The sequence below is a fragment of the Halichoerus grypus genome, chromosome 14, assembly GCF_964656455.1.
Source record: "Halichoerus grypus chromosome 14, mHalGry1.hap1.1, whole genome shotgun sequence".
Lineage (NCBI taxonomy): Eukaryota > Metazoa > Chordata > Mammalia > Carnivora > Phocidae > Halichoerus > Halichoerus grypus.
The window spans coordinates 72,322,632-72,339,337 of NC_135725.1; the positions used below are offsets into that span (position 1 = coordinate 72,322,632).

The 16,706-nt window shown below is 39.1% G+C and overlaps 1 protein-coding gene across 8 annotated transcripts in view; it reads right to left on the reverse strand.

Annotated features, from left to right (window-relative positions):
- Positions 1 to 16,706, reverse strand: part of LPAR1 (lysophosphatidic acid receptor 1) — a 133,695-nt gene that overhangs the window by 49,750 nt on the left and 67,239 nt on the right. For all 8 annotated transcript variants that reach the window (XM_078061591.1, XM_078061593.1, XM_078061589.1 and 5 more), the window contains one exon: positions 4,721 to 5,468. In XM_078061591.1, coding sequence (XP_077917717.1) covers positions 4,721 to 5,468 — 748 coding nt within the window. The remainder of the gene's footprint in view (positions 1 to 4,720; positions 5,469 to 16,706) is intronic.

A 16,706-nucleotide genomic window follows, 5' to 3' on the forward strand; every position in this document is an offset into this window, starting at 1 on the left:
GCTTTGACTCTCCAGTCACAGCTCTCCAGCACCCCCACCACACTCTAGTGACACCTGACTACTTCGGTTCCCCAGAGGTGAGGAACACTGCTCCTGCCATTGCTTAGCTTCTCCGCCTGCATCCTACAGAATGGCCAAGTCCTCCACAGGCATCGAGACCTCCGCTCCGTACTGCCTTCTCTGGGAGGCCTCCCCTCCCTCCACCTGGGATCACTCTGCCCATACCTCTACTAGCATGTGGCCCCAACGGCTTCCGTAGCTCTTTATCTCCTCTACTGCACCCTAAGCTCTGTAAAATGGAGTTCACCTTCTTCATCTTTTTATCCCTTAGCACGATCATTAGCACTCAACATGTTTGTTGAATTAAATAGAGAAGTACATAAAGATTTGCTAACAGGATACTGGCTAAATTATCTTTCATTGGCGTGAACACAAAACAATGGGCTTCATTCAACTCAGCTGGTCACCACCACTATTATTACCACCAGTAACAGTTTCTTGTATGGTGTGCGGAGAGCCAGTGCCCCGTGATGGTGGGTCATGGTCTATGACCACCGGACAGCTCAATTCCACTTCTGCCACTGACAAAATGTATGATCTTGAACAAGTTCCTTGCCCCAACTTAACTCAGTTCCCTCAGTATAAAACAGGGGAAATGCAACTTTCCTTGGTGTAAGATTAGAAACGGTGCATGAAGAGTGGTGCCAGGTATTGACCCTGGCACAGAGTACACAGGTAATAAGTAGTAATTTGGCTTCAGTGGTGATCATTTCCAGCCAGAGCAGATCAAACTGGAAAAAACCATGACTCCTCCTTGCTCCCCAAAGAGATAAGCCCCACCTGGATTTATTTGGCTTTATGTCCCTCTCTCCCGGGACTAAGACGCCAAGACCTCCACAACAGTAAATATTATTCTCCTTCCAAATCCTGGTTCTTTGCTTTTCTAATTATCCCCAACACAAGGGTCAACACGAGGAATACAGCAAGAAAGGCAAGGACTTACAACTCAAGATAGACCATGGTCAAATAAGGAAGAACTTCTTGACTGCCACTCTGATCCAACTACAGAACACACGCAAAAGGAATTCTTGGTAAAATGCCAAGTAGGGAGAATTCAAGCCTGGGGAAGAATCACATGACTTCTTGCCGGGACCTTGAACCCTCAAGTGAACTACACCTTGTGCAAAACACTCCCTCAATCAGAAGCAGTCGGTTCCCGGTGCTCCAACACCAAGCACCGGAAAGGGACTAACAAAATGACCGTCGTGAGCATCTTTAGCAGAAGGAAAAGGAGGAAAGGAATGTTCCTTCGAGATTTCTTCATCACAGGAAACAAGGCACAGGCAGCGAGGCAACTAATGGGATCACAATGTTTCAATTAAGTAGCACAGAGCTGTTGGAACTTTGTAACAAAATACAGCCATGTGCTAATAGTTGTTTTCATTATAGAGGCAGGATTGCACGGAAGTTTAAAAAAAAAAAAAAAAGACTCTGGAACCAGAGTGCCTGAAATGTATTCTAGCCTCTGTCCTTAACCAGCGGCGTGACCCTCAGCAAGTTACCTCATCTCTCCAGACCTCAGGTGTCACCTCTGGAGAGTGAAGGTAACAAATAGATAATGGTACCTATACTCTGTAGGGCTGTTTTTGGGGTTTGTTTTTTGTTTTTTACTAATACTAATTTCTCAGGTAGAGTAGGGTTAGGCACATGATTAATGGTGCGTATTTGACAAATAAAAATATTAAGATTCAGTACTCAAAAGTAGCTTATATACAACCTCGTTCTGAAAAATTGCTACCGGTATGACCATGATACATCTCAAAGATGTCTTTACTTCATGTTGACTCCTAGGAGTTTGACTTGTTGGCCAACACATCTTTTGTTGATCATGGAAACTGAACAGGTCTGAAACCCAGAGTACACGGTAAAATGGACATTGAAGGTTTCTAACAAAATTAATTAAACCTTAATCATCCCCACAATAAATGAAAGTAAAATAAACTTATTACTGAGTCACTTCCCAAGCTGTTGTATTTGTCTGGAAGGCACCGAACGTGATAGGAGTGTAGCTAGGTCTGGCTTCTGCCCCATGGCTGAATACAGTGGCATTAGCTTAGTGAATTCACCATGGCTCTCTCTGTTCCTCAGTTTCGAAGGCTCAATGACTTGGTTTTGCACCACGCTTATTCATTCAACAGTTACTTAATAAGCATCTACTTTGTGCCAGATACTATGACAAATAATGTGGACAAAATGGACAACACGTCATTACAATCCCTACCGGCCATCACAGAGCTGGCAATCTGGCAGAAAGGGCAGATATAAAAAACCAAATGTGCACCCACAAGACCTGATGGTCAATAAGTGAATTTACAGTGGAAACAGCTTCGAGTAGACTAGTTTCTATAAGACCAAGCCATGTCCTCCATGCAACCATTATGACTACACAGGATTCAAGCAGAGGAATACATTGTATGAATGGTATCAGGCATCACCTTGACAAACATCCGACTGTTGAGGATTGTGATTTCCCTATTTTAAGCTTTCCAACGACCCATTCCCTCACGCCACCCATTCTCCCCTTCTTGTTGCTTTTCTCAAAAATGCTGCAGTCCATTTAATTTCTCCTTCCCGTATTACAATCACATACACATCTTGCTTCACCAAATTTCTTCACCTATCACCCTGATTGGAGTTTTCCATGTTCTAAAATTTCTTCCATCACACCCCTACAGAAATCATGTTATTCATTCCAGAGATAGTTACCCATATTCAGTCTTTATAGAGGCTACTAGTTTAAACCTCAGAGGGCAACATTCTCTTATTTTCATGTTTGGGGTTGGCATGGTGGCATGGGAGGGGCACTTAGGGGCAGATCTACACCAAAACTGTTGCCCCATAAACCCTCAAAATAATTCTCATTTAACCTATAAAACAATCCAATGAGGCACAAAAGTTAATTTTATATGAATCATTAAAGCTTACTACATACCAGAAGGTGCTAGGCATTATAAAAAGGGCAAAATTAAAACAACTTAGGTTCATAGTTCAAGTTCAGCAGTCATTGTTTACTGGTATTTCTGTGAACTATATATAAGCAGTACTTGAGATAGTAATAGAAAAAGTACACCCATATGAAAAGTTTCAACCAACATTCAGAACATCAGTAAATAAAAAACTATTTGAGTCAATGCAGAAGTAAAATATCTCATGTTACTTAATTTCATACAAAAATAACAATCATGGTAAACTAAGACAGGGCTTCTGTTGTGTCAGCAATTTCAAGGTTTTGTTTTTATTCTTAGAGGTCTACCAGAGGGTCACAAGCAGGATACTCAGGTATGATCTCCTGGATGCATTCACCCTAACCAAAAATGGACAGGACTAATGCATCAACCAGAATGTTAGCTTAGTTAGCCATAATTAGGGCTCTCTTTCCAGTGGCTCAAATTAATACAAGTCCCAGACTTCCCAAGGAGCCACACAATCCAGGTTACATTCATTCAACACTGCTCTACAAATTGACGCAACGAGCCTTATAGGAACTTCCCAGTGAACTTCCATGGGAAAAGATGAAATGCTAAAGATTTTTTTAAATATTTTTAAATTGTGGTCAAACATTAATCTGAATGTAGCCCGTGGAGAAAATGTAATTCAGTAGGGTAATTATTTAAACAAATTCTCACTGGGTGAACTTTTACTTTTTATTTTTTATTTTTAAAAAAAGATTTATTATTTGAGAGAAAGAGAGTGAGAATGGGGGGTAGGGAGGAAGAGGGAGAGAGAGTCCCAAGCAGACAACACACTGAGCATGCAGCCCAACACAGGGCTCAATCTCACCATCCCAAAATGACAACCCAAATTGAAACCAACAGTCAGACGCTTAACCTACTGTTCCACCCAGGCGTCCCTCACTGGGTGAACTTTTAAAACAGGTATTCTAAGCTCAAAAAGAAATGTTCTGTGCTTGTCCTCTTCTTGGGTACATGGCCAGGAGTCAGCATAGGGTCTGGAATGTATTAGGTGCTCAGAACTATTTTCTGAGTACATAAATGAATAAATATATTCCCCTGATCCTTACCATGAGTTTACACCTAAGAAAAATAGCGAAAGGCAGAAGTTATCTGAGTGTATAGAAAATAAAGTCTTGCTCTTCACCTTGAAATATGAATTTCCACCACTAAAAACAGAAAATTGATGAAAACATAAGTTTCCATAAAGATGGCCATAGAATGTTATTTTGTGCAGCAAATCTATACAAAACTTCAGCATGTTTATAGTTACAACTACAGAATGTGAAAGATAACTTATTTAGAAAGTCTCATAAAAACAACTATATATGAAAGCATATTCACATTATATAAAAGCTCTTACTATCTGAAAATCTGTAATAAAGAGACCACAAGGCAAGGGTAACAATTTGGGCTGTAAGGAAACCCTTTGAAAGCCAGTATTTTCAATACTTGATAGCTAAACTCATTAATGACCCCTTTCACATCATATTATTTACAGCACATCACTGAGACATTTCCCCAAAACCAATTCTGCAACTGTAGAAAGACTTGTATGCTGACTTCATCCCAGACATTTGTTGTAAAGTGCCTCATCCCCCTTGTAATTCCTGTATGTTCATTTGTCTACCACTATCATAAATTAATATGGTTTTATATTAAGCCACTGATAATCCATGAAGTAAGTTAACAGTCAAGACAAAACTTACCAAGCACAATGACCACAGTCTTCAGAAGACTCATCATGGTATCCCGATTCCTCCGGGGTCCAGAACTATGCCGAGACATTCTCATAGTCCTCTGGCGAACATAGCCAAAGATATGAGCATAGAGAACCACCATGACGACAAAGGTCACCAAGTTGAAAATAGCCCAGAATACTAAGTAAGAGTCACTGTAGAGGGGTGCCATGTTGGAACAATTTTCGATATCGCAGATACAGTTCCAGCCCACACTGGGGATAGCACCCATGACAATGGCCATAGTCCAGATGACCACAATCACCACCACCACCCGCCGGTTGCTCATCCGTGTGTGGAGCTGCATGCGGAAAACCGTAATGTGCCTCTCAATCGCAATAGCCAGTAAGTTGGCCACAGACGCCGTCAGGCTGGTGTCAATGAGGCCCTGGCGGAGGAGCCACGTGCTGACAGTCAATCTCCGAGTGTTGGGTCCTGTGTTGAACATTAGGTAGAAATAAGCCAACCCAGCAAAGAAGTCTGCAGCAGCCAGATTAGCCATTAAGTAATAAATAGGAAAATGGAAGCGGCGGTTGACATAGATTGCTACCATGACCAGTAGGTTGGCCAACATGATGAAGATACAGACAGTGATTCCAAGTCCCATCACCAGCTTGCTGACCGTGTTCCATTCTGTGGCAAGATACTTTCCACTCCGGTTATAAAAGAAGGCAATGGACTCATTGTAGAAGCACTGTGGTTCATTCATGGCTGTGAACTAAAAGAGAAAGGAAGAAAGATGAAAAAGAAAGAAGAAACCACAGATCCAAATTTAAAGACTTATAGTATGGTAAATGTGGCCAAAACACACACACACACACACACACACACACACACACAGAGAAGCAAAGAATCTGAAAATCTGATCCTGCGTAACATTCTATTATGTTGAAACCCCAAGGCTTTTCAGTGTCTTACTGTCCTCAAGATTAAAGACAGTTGTAGTAAATAAATGACAAGATCTGTGCTTGGTGGTTGCAGGTCAATGAAGTCTACTAGAAAAGCCACATGGCCCAGAAATCTTGCCTAAAATACATGAGACAGATGAAAAATTGTGCAGAGAATTGCAATTGGAATATTTACCGTCGTGAAACCTATTTTGACCTGTTATTTAGGGAATCTGTAAACATAGTTGGTTTATAGATAGGGTATTATTGCTCCATTATTCTGCATTTCTGTTCTCACATAGTATGTTCGATCTGTGACAAACACTTTGTAATGCAGTCCCCACAAGGACCACCAGTACCAACATTTCAAAGAGGTCACTATGCATCAAAGCTGCTTTGCCCAAAGCCAGTATTTGCTGTTCGACATTCCTGTGGTCAGCACTGTCTACCCCCATGACTCCTTATCCCCAGAATAGCATTTGTCGACCAATCTATGACATTAGAGAACTTTTTTCCTCTTTGGAGGACATAAGAAATAGGTTACCTAATGTAACCTCCAAAGAGTAGTTGACACTTTGATGCTGCTCAACAAAAAGTGAAGGGCACTTCAAGTTTTTCCAAAATGTGAAGTGATCATGTTTTACTACGTGTTTTCTTATTTTTCAGCATCAATTAGAATACACTCATTAATTATTCTCACTTGAATCCAAAAGGGACTGAGCAAGTTTATAACAGAATATAGGTAGTCAATAAAACTATTAAAATAAAATTAGAAAATTGGGGCGCCTGGGTGGCTCAGTCGTTAAGCGTCTGCCTTCGGCTCAGGTCATGATCCCAGGGTCCTGGGATCGAGCCCCGCATCGGGCTCCCTGTTCCGCAGGAAGCCTACTTCTCCCTCTCCCACTCCCCCTGCTTGTGTTCCCTCTCTCGCTGTGTCTCTCTCTGTCAAATAAATAAATAAAATCTTTTAAAAAAATAAATAAATAAAATTAGAAAATAAACAGTAACATAAAGGAAAAATGAGAAAATTACACATCAAATAGAATAAATCATTTTCCTGAAGCCTTGAGTTTGTCTGAGACTCCTAGAATCAGAAATTATTTAAAGACAGCTCACATCCTAACTTTTTATCTTGTATGTTTAACCAATGACTTAACAAATATGAGTTTTAACCACTATTTTTGATCCAATGTTCTACTGAATATCCATAGGTTGTGCATAAATGTTTACCAAACACTGAACATTCCTAAAGAGTGTGAAACGCTTATTAAATGGTTAGTCTTCTGACTTGTCCAGACATTTAGTCTCTCTTCATTTAGAGTTTAAGAGCTTTTAGATCATGTTTCTATCATTACACTTACCATGTATATCATTATTTATCAGCTGTTTCTTAAGGAGATCATGGCCCAAGAAAAGAGTGAAGACCTTGTCTTACACATTTTGGTAATTTCATATACTTTCCAAAAAGTCTCATTCATTGGAGGTCTGAGAACCTGATTTGTCATGTCCCATGACAAATCTTTCCAGTCCTCTGGCTATTTCATCTAATTTTCTTGCCTCTCAGTTTCTTGACCTCATCCCTAATGACCTCCTATTCCATTACAACTCAGCTGCCCACTCCCATGGTCACACCCTGAACTTTGTAACCACTCAGAACCGTCTCCCTTTGGAAATAAATGGTACATTTTAATTACTCACCACACTTCCCATTCTTCCAATTTTCTCATTTGATCCCCAATACATCAGTTCTTTGAAGTCATCTATTTCCTTAAGATTCCTACCTTTCCCCACTGGATTACTCTGTCTTCCCCCTTTTCCTTATACAGCTTAGATTTCATAGTCATTGACTATTGATAACACAGGAACACAGTCTCTCCTTGAAGATTCTGAGGTCAGATCCTTCAGAATTCAATTTTTTTTCTGGTTTTAAGAACACTTACACAGTAGATAATCCTTAGATGATGTAAATCCCCATCAAAATTTGGAGCCTCGTTCCATAATCATACACATTTTCTATGGCAAAATATATTTATACATTAAATTTGTTAAATAAAAGTTATAAATAGCCTCACATAAATTCATTCTGAGCAGGTTTTGCCACAAAGTGAATTATGAAAAAATCTTCAGTTGTCAGACCTTGAATTTTGTAACTTCAGATAAGGAAGAAGAGACCTTTCTCCTTCAGTCTACTTGCCCCACTGTACTTCCATGACAGTCTCTTGGAATAACACCAGTCTTGGCTGAATGCAATTGGTTGCCACTTCCACACCTACACCAAGGCTTCTGAGAAATGTTTGAGAAAATCGACATATCTGGCAGATTGATTCTGATCTAAATTCATGACGTCTAACCTCAGCAGAGACTTCAGGAGCACAAGGGGTCTGATTTTCCCCTGTCATTCCCTATCTTCTCCAAAGTGGCTAATTTAAGCTTACCTACTGTTCTCTTTTGACAAAAGACAAAATCAGCTATTCAAGAATCCATCCTTTCTTCCTCTTCTGTTACAATGGAAGGGGTGTAGCTTTTGCCATCCAAGTGTTGTGAACTCCTACTATTTCAAGAACCTTGTTCTAGAAATTGTTTCCTTTCTCCTTCTTGTATCTTCAACTCCCCCTCACTCCTCCTTCTCTCCCTCCCTGCTCTCCTGAATCTTTCCTATCTATGTTCAGGGAAGTTTAGTTTCCACCATCTTTTAAAAGAAAAAAGAAAGTCCCTCATGATCTCATTTCACCTTTCAGCTTTGATAATTTTTCTCCTTCATAGCCAATTGCTTTCTCTCTCACTAATATTTCCATTAACTATAGTAGGGCGCTTCTGACCCAATCCCTCCATCAGATCCACTCCCTTAAATTCTTTAGTTCCATATAACTTCCCAAAGTAACACCAATCTTGTCTTCAGAGCATTAGATATGTGACTGAAAAGCCCTTTTCAGAAAATTCTCTTTCATTGGCTTTCATGACATCATACTCTCCTGGCTTTTGATTCTTCTCTATGGCTGGTCCTTCTCAGTCATTTCTGATGGGTCCCCATGCTCTACACAATACTGATATTTCTACACTAGTTATATACTCAGCCAACACATTTGCACTGAGTTTTCTAATATGTCCTCCCAAGATCTCAATTATTTTATATACCCTCAATACTCCCATATCTATGTATTTAACCCATACTTTTTTCCTAAGCTCTAGGCAAATATCAAATTGCCTACTGGTATCTTGGATTAACTACCCCATAGGATACTCAGTACTCAGTCTCTGCTTAAAACCAAATTCAAACTCATAATCTTCCTCATGATCCCCAACTTGCTCTTTCCATCTTCTTCTATTCCAGAGGCTAGAGACGCTAGAGAACTACTCTCTCTCCAGTGGCCTGAGGGCTAAACCTGGGAATGCCTTCTTCTCCCTCAGCCTCATTACTTAATAACCAAATCCCATATATTCTCCTTGCTAAGCATCTACTCAACCTCTCTATTCCATCCTCACGAAATTATTATCACTACAGTGGTAGTAATACTATTACTTTCTTACTACAGTGGTTTCCTAAGCATTATTACTACATTATTATTATTACTACTATTATTATCATTACCACCACCAGCATTATTGCTATAGTGGTTTCCTAAGTGTTCTTTCTACCCAGTGCCAATCTCCTCTCTAGTGATCTTTCTAAAAGACACCGTTGACCAAGCTCTTCTCCTACTGAAAATGCTTCAATGGCTTACAAGTGCACTTATGATAAAAACCTAAACTCTTCAACCACCTTATCAGTTCTCACCTGCCCTCCAGCCTCAATTCAAACTATTAATGACTTCCAACTCTCTTCTTCCGCTCTATGTAACATGTTGTGCTCTCCCTCATCTCTGCTTCTCAGAACAGTGGTTTTCTCTACCAAAATCACTTGGAGGGTTTCTAAAACACAGATTACTGGCCACATCCTGAAAATTTCTGATTCAGTAGATGTAAAGTGAGTCTCCAGGTGATACTGATGCTGCTGGTCCAGAGACCACACTTTGACTCCCACTGGCCCACTGGCTTAGAACTATCGTCCCCCAATTTTCACCTGGCTCCCTTGCTCTCATTCCTCATGCAGTTGAAAGGTTATTCTTTCTAGTCAGTTTCCCCAGACATCCCCAAGTCTAGGCAAGGTTTTTCTACTACAATTCCCTGCATTTATCTCACAACAACACTTACTGTATAATAATTGCTCAATTAACACTTCCTCATACTAGGCCATAAACCCTATGAGAGCAGAAATTCTAACTTTCTTGTTCACTGTTGTACAGCATCCAACTGTTAGATTAGATGCTAACTATACTTTGGTTGCATTAATAAATTCCAGAAATGTTTACAAGTTTCCTTTCTACAAAGGACATACGATACACAAAAAAATAAATTATAACTATAAATGCAAAACTCTTTCCTTTAGCCTCTATAACCATTTACTTTCTCTGGACAAATACATTTTTAAATCAAATACCAAGCACACAGTATTTCACAGCATTCCAACTTCTGAACACCAACTGCTAACAAAGTCAAGAGATGGTATGTGCAGCTTCTTCGCTCTTCCCAACTTAGGAAAACTAAACAGTTAAGGAGGAAAACATAAGACAGTGCAAATTGTCTTTTGAAGCCACAATATACTAAGAAGAAGAAAACTGACAGATATTCTCTGCTGGTATCCCATATATCGCATCAGCAAATGGCAGGTATCCAAGTCCTCTGCCATCTTTAATCTCTCAAAAATTTGAATAGTAAACACCATACCACATCTAATGACATAACTTACATGATTGTTTGAGCCCCAGTTTTATCATCTGTGAAATAAGAAAACTGAGCTAAATTATTATTATCTGTATCAAGAGAATTCTGGGTAAGAACTTTATATTTCATAAAAATTGCCAGCTAAATATTAAGACAGCATAAAATACGCCTGGAATGAAAACAGTAAGGGTAGAATATACCTGAGAAAACGTCAGAGGAATGTCAGCTGGATTGAATGTAACAGGGCTGAACTGAAAGAAGAATGAAATCACCTCTCTTTTCATCTGCAAAAAGGAGGAGGCCTGGAGTATAGGTGAAGGAGACCCCAGCAGAGTGGCTGGGGGTAGTGTCAACAGGCTTTCTCACTTCTTCAGGACCCAAGGGATTTAAGCAGAAACCCAAATCAAGCTCTGGGAGAATCTAACTCAACTATGATTGGACTATAATGCATTCAGGCAGTCATGCCTATAACAATACAAAAAGCAGAAAAAAAAAAAAAAAAGATCAAATACAGTAAGACAAAAATGCAACCTCAGAGGAGAGGACCCTTCCGAAGAACAGAAAACACCTCTCCTTGAGCAGATTTATGGGGGGAATAAAAGAGGTAAAAAGAAAAAGATTAAATTACAGGATATTTCTGATTTGTATTCTCAAAATACTTTGTTAGGGTACTAGCACTGAAAAGAGAACAAGCCATCATGAACACACACACACACACACACAAAAACAAAGCAAAAAACCAGTAAAAACTACATGGAGATTGTAATAGTTTCCTACTGCTACTGTAACAAATCACCACGTAGCTTAAATACAAATTTATTATCTTATAATTGTGGAGGTCAGAAGTCCAAAGTGGGTCTCTCACTGGGCTAAAATCACCATGTTAGCAGAGCTATGTTCCTTTCCAAAGGTCCTACAGTGAATTTTTCTTGTCTTTTCCAATTTCTAGAGACTGTCCACATTCCTTGGTTCATGGCCCCTTTCCCTCCTCAAAGCCAGCCAACAGCCAATCAAGTCTTCCTCACATTGCATTATTCTAACACCGACTCTTCCTACCCCCTCCCCCCGCTTTCCACATTTAGGGACCCTTGTGATTACACTTGAGACTACCCAGATAACCTAGGATAATCTCCCCATGTCAAAATCCTTAAGTGAATCACATCTTGCCCAGTAAAGCAGCATGTTCACAGGTTCCAGAGGTTAAATAATGGACATCTTTGAAAAACCGCTATTGTGCCCACCAAAGAGATGAAAAACAACTTTTGAATTAAAAACAGCAATTCAAACAATGAAATAAAGTGTAAAAATTCCAGAAAACTTGAAATGGCAAGTCGAAGACATATTGAAGAAATTCACCCAGCACTCAGAGAAGGTCAGAGATGACAAGAATAAAAGGAAAGGAGGCACATAAAGGGAAACATCTAGTTATACTGGATTCCTAGTTATACTAAGAATCCAAGAAAGATTAGGACAAAGCTGAAGTAAGATAGCTTGAAACATAAGTTACTGCTTAAGAAGAAAGACCTCAGATTACTGGTTTGCGTTTATATAAATTACAAAACAGAGTTAATTAAAAGCAACTAGAATTTAGATATAGCTTGGTTAGATTTTGCAATCTCAAGGGTAAAGATAAAAATTCTTTAGGTATAAAAAAACAACAAAAATAAACAAAAAGCAAACAAATCAAGTATCTAGAGAAAGAGAGACAAAATGGGGTATTGCCAAGCTACTGCGACAGAAAAATTCCAAAGGACAGAACACTAGCAATCAAAATCTCCATTAAATGGAGAAAACGAGGTCCATAAATTCCACAACTATACTGATGTTCCCACATGAGGATAATATACAACGGTTTCAGAAATGTGGCAGGTCACAAAGAACATCATCTACATTTCCTTCCTAAAAAACATAACCGAGCAAAAACAGTGGCAGCAAGCATCAAAAGCCCCAAAACGTAGGAATCTAAGTCACTGCTCTTCGTGTGGTTCTAAAACTTAGAGCAAATATCAAAAATAATTCTCGACAGTGTGCTTATAAAAATAACTTAATCTAGAATTAAAATCACTTTATCAGTAAGAGCTTGAAATGAGGGAGAAGTACGTAAATGTTCATTTTCTTTCTCAAGAAAGAATCAAGAAGGGCTATTTCAGTTGTAACAGTAATTTTCAAAAATGTTTAAAAACCACCTCATTGAATAATTATCATATTTATCATAGGAAATCTAGGGAAAACAAAAATATGACCAGACAAAACTCAATACTTTTAAAAAGTTTATAATGCTAAAATCCAAATCACTATAGTTAGAAACTTCTCTGTAATCAGAGAAGTTGCAGAATTCTGCACTGCCCAAGGAACAAAGATGTAAATAAAACAGGATTATTCCAAAAATATTGTCCTCCATGCTAAAAAGAGAAGTCCACATTCAGGCCCTTTTCACATCCACCAATTACATCTCAGGATGATGGGCCAGAGGGAGGAGGCCTCTTGGCTGCTCTGCAGAGCAGATGTTCCCAATCTGAGAAGTTTACCTCACCCTATCATGTGATCTCGAAAGAAGTCATAACAATTCTGCCAAGCCTGAACTCTAAAGAGGCACATACGGTGTTCATCTTCACTATGCACTACATGTACTTGTTTGTGAACCCACACACATCTATGGAATGCAGGTAGGGGCGGGGCATTGCATGACACTACGCCTTGCCGGGGTACCAAATACCCCTGGTGCCTGCTGCAGGTCCTCTCATAGTCCACCCAGTGTGGTTTTTTAATCTCCTGAGACAATAATTTAGTCACAGACTGGTAATTAAACCTTTGTGATTTAGTAACTATTTAGATAAAAAGTAAGTGTGTACGCAACTGACATTCTAAAAAGGAGATTTTACTCTACGCTGGATAAAGGACCAGTCATAAGACATAAATCAAGCTTAGTTTCCCACTTCTGCTAAAGTACAACAATGGAGTGAAAGCTTCTTCCTGATTCCGATGCTGGGGACAGCTAACTAGTCTTCAGTAAGTCCCATAACTGCCTGGAATGGTGATTTTCTTATTTGTAAAGCAAGGTATGAATGCTTTCTAAGTCCCCTGCAATTCAAGTTCCTCAATCTAAAATAATCAGGCCTTCTACACATTTCTTCCCCCTTCCAAAAAAAAAAAAAAAAATTAGAAGAGCACAGAATTAAATGCCGTCTCTATTAAGAAAAAGTTTTCACCCCATTTAGAGCCTCAAATTAGAAACAAAAAAAGTGAAAGGATCTGCCACTAGAACTAGAAAATGGGCCACAAAACAATGCTGACAGTAACGAAAAATGTTTGAAAGCTTTTTTTTAGGGGGGTTGGCAGAGGGGGAGAGAGAGAATCTTAAGCAGGTTCCACGCTCAGAGCAGAGCCCTACGCGGGCCTTGATCTCACGACCCTGAGATCATGACTTGAGCCAAAATCAAGAGTCAGATGCTTAACTGACTGAACCACCCAGGCACCCCTGAAAGCTAGAATTCTTACCATAGGTGGAGAACAGGCAACTACAAGATTTTTGAAAGTTTACCTGAAAAGGTACATAAAATGCTACTTCTTATAAAATAACAATGTATATGAATAGGATGTGTACATATGTAAAGAGAAACTATGGAAAGCAAATTGCACACTAATGAAAATACTTTGTATCTGTTAGAGCCCCTTGCAAGGGGCAGAGATAAAGTGGGCAACATTATACTTATCAAATTTCCAAAGAGAAAATGTTGAGTTGGTCCTAAGAGGAAGGAATGAAAAAAACAATCACTAAGAGGATTAAGAGGTTATGGGGAAAATATAATACTCTTCTCAATGCATTACTGAGTTAAAGCCAAGGTGATAGGCCACCCCGGCAGCACACTGTCAGGTTATGGAGACAGGGCATTAAATATTACTGGGAAGATGATGAGCCCTGAGCCTTGACAGATGCAGTGAGCTAGAACTGAGAACAATCACTAAGCTAGAAGGCTTGAAGATCTCCTTATCAGTAAAAGAGTAGCGGGGGTGGGGGTGGCGGGTGGGGGGGGTGGGGGGGTGGGGAGGTGCAGGGAATCTACCCTGTTGCACTGGGGAAAACAAGGAAGTCTGTCTGTCTCCGCTTCGGCTCCAGGCTAGGAAATAGATAAAAGTCTCCCTTCAGAGTCATGACCCCAAGCCTATACATCACATATAGTTGAGATCTTAAGTTCAACTTACCTGTCCGGTCTGCGAAGCCACAGGAGAATGACCATGAACCATGGTCCTGAGCGCGTGATATCCCCACCCCCCCCCCTCCTGCTCCACACTGCCTGGCACGAGCATGCAGCAAACCTCTCCGGGGGGCCAGACCTCAGTGCAGGCACACCAAAGACAAACTCAGCACCCGAAAGAACAGGACACACGAGGAATATCACATGTGAGAACCAGCAGAACAGTCCAAAGCAGGATTAGCCCCAAGCATATCAGATTAAAGACTATCACAATATCAGATTTGACATGCATACTTGATCTAAAGGTGATCTTCCTGGATGCACGCTTTCCCTCCAATGCCTCTGCTCCCATCCTATGTGTTACTGCCCTCAGCACTGTACTTCCATTTGTTTTCAAACCTACATAAAATTACTTGATATTACCGGTTTCTTTTTTTTTTTTTTTTTTTAAGATTTATTTACTTGAGAGCGAGCACATGCATGCGCGGTGGTGGGGGGCGGGGGAGGGTACAGAGGGAGAAGGAGAGATAGTCCCAAGTAGACTCCATGCTGAGCATGGAGCCCAATGTGGGGCTCAATCTCATGACCCCAAGATCATGATCTGAGCCGAGACCAAGAGTAAGACACTTAACCAACTGAGCCACCCAGGTGCCCCTACTGTTTTGGTTTCATATTTTCAAAGTTTATTTGGTTATCTTTGTATGAAGCCAGCATAACTATGTTACAAGAACAAACAAGGAAATTAAAAGCAAAAGAAATTATTAGCCAATATTTTTTAGGAATATAAGTAAGAGCTCCTAAATATATTATATATTCATAATATATATTATACATTTATATATTTATATATTATATTAGAACATACATGTAATTATATATCATATAAATATACAAATATAATTTTATGACAAATATAATTTTATAAATCAAGACTAAATAGGGTTTAATCCAGAATGCAAAGATGACCTAACATTTAAATATCTAATATAATTCACCACACAAACAAATTCAAGGAAAGAAAAAAAGCCAATGATCATTTCAATAGACATGAGAAGAATGTGTTTGGCAAATTGTAGTGCCCTTTCATAATTTTGCAATCTAGAATTAGAAGGGAGCTTCTTTAACGCGATAAAAGGTCCATGGCAATTGTCATTGTTGATGGAAGCATTCCCTTTAAAAACAGAAATGAAACCAATTGCTTTTTAACATGTACTGGTGGTCATAGCCAAACAGAAAAAAAAAAAAAAAAAAAAAAAATTGGAAAAGAAAAAACCTATTGTTTTTCACAAATGAGATAATCAGTTACATAGAAAATGCAAAGATGACTGTATCAGTAGAGTTTGCTAGATTAAATATCAAGTCACATGAATCAGCTGTTTTCCTACAGAAACACCACAAAAAATATTTTTAGGTCATTATTTTAAGAAGAACTCATTTACAAGAACAAAATCTCTAATGTATCTAAAAATAAATCTTAATATTCAAAGCTTACAAGAAAACCTAAGCAGAGAAAATATTTTATGGGTAGAGAAAGATATTAAGATGTCAATATTCCCACTATGAAGCTATTAATTCAGTGCAATAAAATGAAAAATCCCAAAGGATTCATCATGGTGCTTGACAGGTTCCCTGAACACTGATATGGAGGTATAAAAGAATCAGAATATCTGGGGATAACGGAAGACAAAGAACTAGATGCCCTATAGAATGCCACATTTTATTTTAAAGTCATAGTAGTTAAGACATTGTGATATTGTCACAGAAATACATGAATGGCCCAGTGGAATAGAGAGCCAGAAACTTGACAAGAGACATGCTTTACCCATCAATGGAGAAAATGGCATAACTGTTCATCTATATAAAAAAAAATAAACTGATTATCTATGCCACATACACAGAAATCAATTTCGGGTAATATAAAGACGTGTGACAAATAAATCTCTAAAACTTTTAGAAGAAAATAAGGCACATATTTATAACCCACAGATTTTTCCAAACAAGGCCAACACATTGACAAAATAGGACTAATTAGAAATCTGAGAGTTCTGTGCTGCAAAGAACTTTATAATGACAAAAGAAAAGCTGAAAACTAAAAGAAATTCTGGCAATGCA